Source organism: Poecilia formosa, unplaced genomic scaffold (genome assembly GCF_000485575.1).
Source record: "Poecilia formosa unplaced genomic scaffold, Poecilia_formosa-5.1.2 Scaffold480, whole genome shotgun sequence".
Classification (NCBI taxonomy): Eukaryota; Metazoa; Chordata; class Actinopteri; order Cyprinodontiformes; family Poeciliidae; genus Poecilia; species Poecilia formosa.
Genome location: NW_006800419.1, coordinates 1 through 9,730, shown reverse-complemented (window position 1 = coordinate 9,730; position 9,730 = coordinate 1). Strand labels below are relative to the sequence as shown.

The following is a 9,730-nucleotide window of genomic DNA, read 5'->3' as shown; positions in this document are numbered from 1 at the left end:
CAGGGAAGTGAGGCCAGGACAGGGGTCCCATGCTCTCTCTTTCGAGTACCTGTCAAAAGTCGTGCAGCAGCATTTTGTACTAGCTGCAGACGTGAGAGCAGCGACTGACTGACTCCCAGATAAAGTGCATTACAGTAGTCCAATCGAGTTGAAACAAAAGCGTGGATCAGTGTTTCAAAATGCTGCCTGGAAAGAAAAGATTTCACTGACGCCAATCGCCTTAAATGATAAAAGCTGGACTTTGGCCGTCCAATCTGAGATCACTGTCCACCTTTAAACCAACATCTGTAATAACAAGTTTAAAATATACCTCCAAGGGTCCCAGGTCCACAGAGGAGGACTCACAGGAGCCACTGGGTCCAAACACCATCACCTCTGTTTTGTTTTCATTAAAGTTTAAAAAGTTCAAGGCCAACCAAGCTTTAATATCTCCTAGACATGCCAGGAGATGTTTGATTGAATGTACATCCTGCTGCTTTATGGGGAAATAAATCTGACAATCATCAGCGTAACAATGAAAAGAAATCCCATGTTTCCTAAGGATAGAACCCAGAGGCAGTATATAAAGAGAGAAAAGCAGTGGGCCAAGAATTGAGCCCTGTGGGACACCATAAGACATTGAAGCAACAGATGATTTAGAGCCACTAATATTCACTGAAAATGTTCTCTCCTCCAGGTAAGACCTGATAACTGTAGATCTATTAGAAAAATTCTGCATCGCCTTTCAAACGGCTAATCTTTTGTCTAAAGCTGAAATGTTGGATAAGAAAAGAGGAAAACAAATGATAAAGATAAACTTCATGTCATGAAGTGCGACATGAAGCAGGAGTTTATGAAGATCCAGCTTTTATTTTGGTCGTCCACTTCTGATTATTGCCACGTCAATTAGCACTTTAGCTAAATATTCAGCTCAATATTTGGTTTGCTAACTAAACTATTCAAATAAATAACTACTTGTTTGGATTCATGATAGCAGGATTGCTGCTGTTTGGAGTTGGTGGACACCTAACATACTGACAGATTGGGAAGACGTCAGCAGCTGTTTCGGCCTGATCAGTGTGACGGACTGGGCCGACGAGCAAACGCTCAGACTAACGTGCTGTTAGAGCTGTGATTCGGGTGCAGGCTGGTGTAGAGCTCACCAGCAGGATGGAATCTAGCTGGGCCCGGTGGAACGGCCACGCTAATTCAGATGATTGGAATCAACAGAGATGCACCGGTGAGGCTGCAGGGCAGATGGAAATGAAAAGTCTGTCCTAACTAAAGAATATTGTCTCTATCTGAACTGCCTCTCCTCCTTGGCTGGCCGGCGATCTCAAATCTCCTGGATGATTTGTAGACAAGCTGCTCTTTCCCAGCTGCGGTCCCAACGACCGGCTCTAGAAACACCGCCGTATCAGAGCCTGGTTGTTACGGGGTCTGACCGACTGACAGACTCCATGAGTTCACCACCTTCGCTGGCCTCGTGCTGCAGTTGTTCCCTGTCCTTCCTGATACTGTCAGTTCGTCACCCGTCTGTCTGTTTACTTTCAGAGAAACTCCTGTTAGTTTATGAATTATGGAGTGCTTAGCAATTAGGGTCAACTGGAACATTTTAAAGTGTATGTTTTTTCTTTTGCTCTTTCCTTTGGTTTTGTTTGTTGTTCTTCTAATTCATGTAAAGAACTTTGAACTGCCTTGTTGCTGAAAATGGGCTATCCAAATAAAGTTGCCTTTCCTACCTAATTGCTTAGCTTGTAAATGAGTGAATGTGTTGAAAATACGATTTTTGAAAAGCGAACCCCTGTTTGTTCGCCAATTATTGCTGTTAATTTTAACTAACTTTGGTGCATGGTTCTTACAGAGGTCTGTCCGAGTTGACGGGTTTGGACGAAGTCGGCTGGCTGCTGAGGGACCGACTCCGAGACAGTTTAGCCTTCCTCGTCTCTTTACCTAGACACAGAGGAGACGCATCATCATCATCATCATCATCATGCCCCTCATCAACGTCATGACCTTACCAGTGGACGAGCTTCCTGTTGAAGAGGACACAGACATGGACTTTGCGGAGGACAGACTGGTCTTGCTGTCTCTTCCTGTCAGAGAAACGACTTTAACAGAGACGAGTCGGAAACTGCTGGAGATTCTGGGAACAAATGAAGGTTCAGCTCACGTTTTCTCTCCATGTGTTTGTCAGAGTTCAGCTTCCCATCGCTCTGCTGCCGCTCCAGCTGCTCCTGGCAACACAGCGCATGTCCATAAAACCTGCCAAACACAAAGCCTCCGTCACCGTCACACTCACCATCTCCAGCAGCAGCATCTCCTCCTTCTCCTTCTTCTGGTCCAGCAGGTCCCAGTCGCGTCTCTTATGAAACTGCGGACAAACACAACACATCCAGGTGAGGAGCAGACGTGGAGGAGACGCCTCGGTCACTCAGCTGTCCGTGATCTGGTCCCTTACAGGCTCAGACAGGTCCAGTTTGTCCAGTTCCAACACTGTCTGGAAAGTATGAGGGACGATGGTTAAACCCCAAATGTTAAATGCTCAATAGCTGACTGGTTCCCAGGTCTGACTTACCTTGCGGATCATGGCCACAACATCTTTGTCTTTCTCTCGACAGAGAAACTTCTGGACGCAGAAATCCAGTTTCTGCAGCAGCAGCTTGTCAGCTGGCAGGCGGAGGGACGACCGTAACCGTGGCAACAGCTGACAAAGCTTATACCTGAGAGGACAGGTGAGACATCAGGAGGAGGACAGGTGAGACATCGGAGCTCTTCAGAGAGGACAGCACTGCCCTACCTGACATTGGCGACAGGGTCGTGGACGAGTTCCAGCGCTGGGATCAGGAAATGTTTGTTGAAGTATTTTCTGGAGAAAATCTCTGTGGCGATTTCACAAACATCCAGGAACCTCAGGCGGTTCCAGTAGCTGCGGCCTTGAGCGAGATCTGAGGACAGAAACAGACGGTTTGACCACAGAGCTGACATGATCGACCAGACAACACGTGGTTCAGGTTAGCAGGTTGGTTTAGCTTAGCTAGGTTTCTGCAGCAGAATTGCTCTGACCTTGGATGAGCCGCTCCATCATCTCCTGACGCTGCTCCTGCTTACGGTTGTAGCGCAGGAACGTGCAGAAGGTCCGAGCCGCCTCTTTCTGTACCGGTAGCACTTTCTACAGCCGGGAGGAAGCAGAGCAGAGTTACCCGTCTGTCACCTGGCTCACCAGGGGATGATGCGACGCTGACAGCGCTGACGTTGGTGGTGAGGATCAGGAAGATCCGAGCAGAGAAGGTTTGGTGCAGCAGCTCTCCGGGCAGCAGTCTGGACAGGCAGCTGTAGCGATGCAGCAGCTTCTCATGCAGCCGCCAACGCAGAGAAGATCCAACTTTCTGTTCGGCCGATAGCAGCGCCGACAGCAGCTCTGGGAGCTGAGGCCAACCACAGACAGTCCACCAGAGATCCATGGAAGCACCGAAGGGGAATCCAGCGCAAGAGAAGAGGAACCATCCAGGAACAGAGGAGAAAATAGTCAGAACCCAGACTGAGGAACCACAGGAAGAACCTGAGGAGAACTTAGGTTCCCTCACCTTGTTGTCCAGGATTAGATTGTCTCCTCTAGAGAGAACCAGCTCCAGAGTTTCATCTAGGTGGTTCAACAGCGCATCCAGAACCTCAACAAGCATCAGTTGAAGAACGCAAACATAAAAACAGCAAAAGGTTTGAAATCGAGTCAAAAAACATTTCCAACATACACCAACAGGGGGCAGTTTCAGCTGTGGCTACTTCCTGGTCACAGGAAGCTGCATCCACTCTGAAGCTACTGACAGGTAGACACCGCTGGCAAATGAGACGGAGAGTACTCACTAGCGTTAGCGTGGATAGCCTGGTCATCCACTGGATTGTCTTCTTCCTCTGATGGCTAACGCTAGCCTCTCTGTGCTAATGGCCAGAGGAAGAAGGTGATCCAGTGGATGACCAGCCTAGACATGCTAGTCACCTAGCTTTCCAATGCTAACACTAGTGAATACTCTCCTTCTCACTTAGTGGTGGAAGCCTATCATCAATCAGATCAGTAGCTCCTATTGAAATAGTCTCCTGCAATCAGAGAGTCGCCACCACTAGGTGGCACTAGTCTTAATTTGGTGCTGAAGCTGCCATAAACTAGAAGTAAAGAAGTAAAAACTTCTTCTGCATCACATTTATGCAGCTGATCTTCATGTAGACATCCATGGAGCTCTGTGAGCCTTGGCAGGTCTGCATTTCCTCAGAGATAACATTCTGAAGAGGTCTGCAGACCAACCAACACTGAGCAGGAGTTCTGCTGTGTGGACAGCTAGTGACAGTAATAAGGAAAACATTTAAAGCACCAGTTGGATCCAGGGGATCTATTTACTCTGAAATACGGGAACATGATTTCCTGTGACATCACAGGAACATGGCCATGACCTCTCACCTCCAGAGCACTGTCTTGGAGCAGCAACAGGAGCTCCTTGTGGACTACGTGGACATTAGACTCGAGCAGCTTCACCACCTGTCAGAAAAGGCAACAGTGTGAGGTTAAGTGACAGGAAACACCAAGCAGACGGGAGGCACAGGTGGTTCTCACCTGGTGGAAGCTGGCTGCTACACTTCGGCGAACGCTGACCTCTGGGTCGCTGCAAAGACCCGAAAAAGACGGATGGATGTCGCACAGGAAGTGGGCGGGGTCTATGAATGCCACCATGGCCTGGAGAGAGAATAGAGGAACGGTTCTTGAACTACTAAACAGCTCAGAGGTTCTGTAACTGTGAGGATGCCAGATAAGCCCAGCGGTACCGAAATGCTGCAGTACCAATGAGACTAAAGGTTCTGGGACTGAAAAAGTACTAAAGGACCCGATCTAAGTCTGTTTTCCTCTTGAAAAACAAAACCAGAGTTTAACCAAACCCAGACCGAGGATTGGAGGACCAGAGTTCAGAGGCCAGTTAGCATTCACACCTCCCAAACAAGCCGGGCTTTGACTAGGCAGATGGACTGGAGGTGGATCAAAGCAGACTGGACAGGGCTGGTGTGCATCAACCCTAAAACTCTGGATTGCCCAATAAGCCTGAAAACCTGTGGAAGGGGAAGTGACAGCAGGACTACCAAAGACCCCTGGGAGTCAGTGAGTTTTTGAGTACCGGTAGGTTGTAGCAGCAGTTACAACGGATCAGAGTGGACTCGCCAACATCCATCTGGTTTTCTTCAGTCGGCAGTCCGGTAATACACAGAACCTGAAACTTCTGCAGCAGGAGCCTCTTCTGCTCTTCTGACAGTGAACCTGAAGCACAGAGATTATCATCACACCTGGACAAACCATCCTTCAGGGACGTTCTCGCCTATCGTCCCAGGTCTGTCCTCTGGGCTCACATTTGTTTAAAGCAGAAGGATGTTGAAGCTTCTGTTGTGACTGTGCGGTCTAACCTGCCAGTCCACTGCAGAGCTTCCCAAACTGGAACGACAGCGACACCATGACGCCTTCATCCACCTGTGATGAAGCGTCACACGCTGACATCACCAGAGGGACCAGCAGGTGAAGTCGGTCATCTAACGAAGAGGGGGGGTTATACCAAGGTGCTGATGGAGAGCAGGGGTTCTGGTTTGGTCCGGACTCACCTCCGTCCATCATCTCCATCAGGCTGATGATGCTGTCGAAGGCGGCCAGGCGAACGCTGCTCTCCTCGTCGCCAGCGAGCTCCAGCAGCTCAGGAAGGAGCTCGGTTCTGGTGTCTTCCACCCTGAAGGACACATGCTGGGTCAGTGGAGCAGAACCTCGCCGGTAAGGGCTGACGGTGCTGACTTTCTGTTTACCCGATGGCTCTGGCCATGCTCTCCAGCTGACGGCACATGCAGATTCGGACCTCGGACTCCGTGTCCCGGCTCAGAGAACGGGCCAAAGGCAGCAGCTCCTTCTTCACTCTGACAAACAGAACCTCAGTCAGCAGGAGAGACAAACTGCTTTCAAACCAACTCTGCTGCGCGCCACTCACATGAGAGAGTCAAACTTGCAAGAAGCCTTTCCTAGAATGCGACAGGCAGCCAGGCGAGCCTGAAGGGAGTGAGACAGCTGACTCTGGTAGAGCAGAGGATTCAGCACCTGGGAACACAGAACCACCAAACTACAGATTCTCCCTCTTTGATTTTTCACATCAACGTACTCCCACTCCTACAGTTCAGACTGAAACACATCCCAGACACTGAAAATTTAACAAGGACATTCAAATCAATACAGAACTAGACCAGGGGTCTTCACATCCAGGCCTGGACCTTCAGATGGCAGCTGGACTTTTTGAGAAGGTGACTCAGCCGCTTGATTCAGGTTCGTTGGACCAGGGACACACCTGGCGATGCAGGACCCCGAAAGCCTCAACAGGTGGAACCAGAACCTGGCCCGGTTTATCTGACCATTGTTCAGGAACCACTGACCTCCTGTTTGATGGTCTCTTTGGGCAGAGCGTTGATGGCCGACAGCAGAGTCTCCAACCAGGCGCTGCTCACCACTAACAGACAGAAACCAGGTGAGTCCACCCAATCAGGACCAGGTGTCAGCAGGTAACATCAGGTCTGATTGTTTCACAAAACGTCTGAGTCGTCACCAATCTGCTGACAGCTCTTTAGGTTGAACCTAAAGAGCAATTCAGATCTCAGGTGCGGTTACCTGTGTCCCGGTGGTTCAGGTGGAGCAGCACTGTCTTCAGGATGGAGTAGGTGTGTGTGTGGATCAGGATGATGTCGTCCTGCAGGATGGTTAAAAACGAAGTCGCTGCTGCCAGCTGGATTTCAGCACCGGCTCCATTCAAGACCTCCTGGCTCACACAGGTAGGACAGGTGAGCTGCAGTGAAACCTTTCTTGAAGTCAAGTGATTGTGCTGTCCTCAGATTGTACATACCCGAACTTTTGGCACAACTCGACGGAAAGTCTCAGCTGGGTTCTGGCGGACAAGACTTGGCAGGTTGCTGATGACGCTGGCTCTCTGGACTTCCTGACCCACACTGAGGAAAAAGGAGGAGACAGTTCAAAAACACCTGAACGGAAACACCTGGAGCTAGTTTGAGCACATCTGGACTCTGGTTCTGTAATGCCTAGTGAGTTCTGTTTGGGAATCAGTTCAGTGAACTAGTTCAGATCTTCTGGGAGAGAAGTGGTGATTAGCTCCAGAGTTTAATTAGCTGCAGACTTTAGTGGGTCAAGGAAGAAGGACGGGAGGAGGGCATCGGAAATCTGACAGCTGGAGGCCAGAATTCATCCCAGGAACTCTGATCCAAGACTACATCAACAAACCTGTTCCCCTCCTGGCCTGTGGGGGCGCTGCACCAAGAACCACTGAAGGAAATGACACAAAAACCTCTGAAGACACTGAGAGCAACTTCCTTCTTCACCAGATGGAAACAAGATGGAGGCGTCAGGTTTTAGCGGTTGGAGGATTTCTCTTTAGGCTAAAGACCAGGAGCCATTTCTGCTGCTAGCGCTAGGCTAACACGTTTTTTTCTCTGGTTCTTCTCTCCAGTGGTCAGTGGCTGAGAGGCAGGGAAGGCCAGTGCAGGTCTTCAGCCCATCACAGAGATGCTTCCTACAGCTAGGCGTGTCTCTGCTTCAGAACAGCAGAGTACATAACCAGTTAATCAGCAGGACTGGAGAACCTTCGTGCTGCTGAAGAGCTGAGCCAGGTGTATTGGACCAGGATCACACCGACAGGTGGCAGGACACCTGGAGCCCTGCAGCCCAGGATCATCGCTAGCTTTCCTGCAGCCACGCTGTTGGACTGTGGACTGTAAATTCTTAGATTCTCCGTTTTAACCCCCAGAGATGTTAGTCAGTACATCACCTGCATCACATCAAGATAATAATGACCTGGACTCCAACCACAACCACCTCACCAGTCACCTGGTAACCTCACCTGAGCAGGTAAACGGCTCTCTCCACATCATTCAGGTCTTCATCCACAGTCAGCTGATCGATCTCCTCCGCTGTCTGAAAGAAGAAACATGAAAACGTCTCTGAGGCTCCGCCTACATCACACTGATACCACGCCCACTCATGCTGAAGCCATGCCCACATCACTATATTCAGAAGAGGAAACTTTGATATAAGTTCAGTTATTGATTGATTATTAATCAGGTGATCATCAAATCACCTGCAGAAGGAGCACTGTTCAACAAGTTTTACTGTCATGGTCCGCATATCGACATATAGAACCTGAATAGAGCCTAAATTGAACTTAAATGGGGCCCAAATGAACCCTAGATGGGCCCTAATTTGACCCTAGGGGCTACATGAGGCAGCTGACATCTTACTGAACCCTCAGCTTGTTACAGTGGTGATGCTTTGAGTTTTATCGTTTTGTCTTTTAATGTTTTTATTCAAAACTTTGCAGCATTTTGTCCAAAACAAATTTCTCTGTGGGCCTTTAAAGTTCAGATTCTCATGTCTTCATCTCTTTGTTCCTTCGTATTTTAATTCTTCTCCTTGGATTTTTGCTTTATATGTTCTAGTTTTCATCTCCCTCATGTTCTCATCCATTCATCCCTTTGCACCCTTATGTCTGATGTAACCCTCCTTCTTCATGTCTCCATGTTTCCTTTGCTTCCTCGTGTTTTCTTGGTCCAGACTCCAGACTCTGAAGTGTCAGCTGTAGATCTTCTTCTGTGAATTTGAATTGTGTTTTTTACGGACCGGGAGCTGAACTCTTGTCTCTGTTTGGTCCTCCGGCGTTCCGCGGATCGATCAGTGATTGATTGGTTTTTCTGCAGCTCTCCTGGTCCTGCTGACTCAGTGCAGAGCGGAGATCCTGGAGCTGGTCTGTCCGTCCGGGTCTCTGCGCTGCCGGCGGACAGACCGACAAACTGCGTCACTCTGCGCACATCGCGGGTTTCCCTCCGCTTCCTGCCGCTTCACCCAGCATGTTCCCCCACCACCACCATCATCACCACCACCACCACCACCATCACCACCATCATCACCAGCAGCAGCGTCTTCATCATGCCTCCAGTCATGTGAGCGCCGCTCCCGGTCCCACCTACCTTCAGGCTCCTGCGGATCGGCCGCTCGATGAAGGCCAGCTCCTGCAGCTCCTCCGGCGGCCCGCTGGGCGGTCCGGGCGGGCTCAGAGTCATCCTGCCGGGGAACATCTGCTCACTGGAACCGGCCCAGTCGCTCTCTGGTTGTTACTGGGAGAGCGGGCGGCGGAGCTCAGCACCATCCATCCCTGGCGAGAGGATGGGGGCGGACACGGAGGGAGGGGGGGATGTCTCTCTCCGTTTCCAAGGAGATCCCGTCCGCGGCGGAGCCGACGTCACACAACTTCCGCTTACCGGAACAAAATGCGGTTTAAACCGTAAACTGGTCCAAACGCTCAGGGTGAAGAAACTAAAATCAGAAACCAGATTTCAGATTCCCTTCATTTGGTCAATCCAGATTATAATCTCAGATTTTCATATATGAAGCCCTTTAAGATCAGAGGTTCTGATTGGTCCAGAGGTTCCTACCAGGACCCTTCAGAACCAGCCTGCAGGTACTGCTGGTTCTAGTTATGAAGTTCCTGAGTCACAGCACCGAGGAACCTGTCTGTGGCTCACCTGTCTGTGGTTCACCTGTCTGTGGTTCACCTGTCTGTAGCTCACCTGTCTGTGGTACCCCTGTCTGTAGCTCCCCTGTCTGTAGCTCACCTGTCTGTGGTACCCCTGTCTGTAGCTCCCCTGTCTGTAGCTCACCTGTCTGTGGCTCACCTGTCTG

The 9,730-nt window shown here is 50.0% G+C and overlaps 1 protein-coding gene across 3 annotated transcripts in view; it reads right to left on the bottom strand.

The window, feature by feature from the left end:
- ppp4r4 (protein phosphatase 4, regulatory subunit 4) overlaps positions 1-9,539 on the bottom strand; it is a 16,904-nt gene extending 7,365 nt beyond the window's left edge. The window contains exons 1-22 of one of the 3 annotated variants that reach the window (XM_007578425.2): positions 9,019-9,539; positions 7,896-7,969; positions 6,888-6,990; positions 6,656-6,803; positions 6,424-6,497; positions 5,988-6,094; positions 5,809-5,916; positions 5,614-5,735; positions 5,422-5,544; positions 5,139-5,278; positions 4,586-4,705; positions 4,433-4,510; positions 3,567-3,650; positions 3,234-3,407; positions 3,046-3,151; positions 2,780-2,927; positions 2,558-2,702; positions 2,441-2,479; positions 2,282-2,353; positions 2,153-2,216; positions 2,001-2,075; positions 292-1,932 (exon numbers count right to left, since the gene is read on the bottom strand). In XM_007578425.2, the coding sequence (XP_007578487.1) occupies positions 1,838-1,932; positions 2,001-2,075; positions 2,153-2,216; positions 2,282-2,353; positions 2,441-2,479; positions 2,558-2,702; positions 2,780-2,927; positions 3,046-3,151; positions 3,234-3,407; positions 3,567-3,650; positions 4,433-4,510; positions 4,586-4,705; positions 5,139-5,278; positions 5,422-5,544; positions 5,614-5,735; positions 5,809-5,916; positions 5,988-6,094; positions 6,424-6,497; positions 6,656-6,803; positions 6,888-6,990; positions 7,896-7,969; positions 9,019-9,126 (2,307 nt within the window). In that variant the 5' untranslated portion in view covers positions 9,127-9,539 and the 3' untranslated portion in view covers positions 292-1,837. Of the gene's footprint in view, positions 1-291; positions 1,933-2,000; positions 2,076-2,152; positions 2,217-2,281; positions 2,354-2,440; positions 2,480-2,557; positions 2,703-2,779; positions 2,928-3,045; positions 3,152-3,233; positions 3,408-3,566; positions 3,651-4,432; positions 4,511-4,585; positions 4,706-5,138; positions 5,279-5,421; positions 5,545-5,613; positions 5,736-5,808; positions 5,917-5,987; positions 6,095-6,423; positions 6,498-6,655; positions 6,804-6,887; positions 6,991-7,895; positions 7,970-9,018 lie in introns of those variants that run through there. The other 2 variants (XM_007578426.2, XM_007578427.2) reach the window with 2 other exon arrangements.
- Positions 9,540-9,730: the final 191 nt, after the last annotated feature.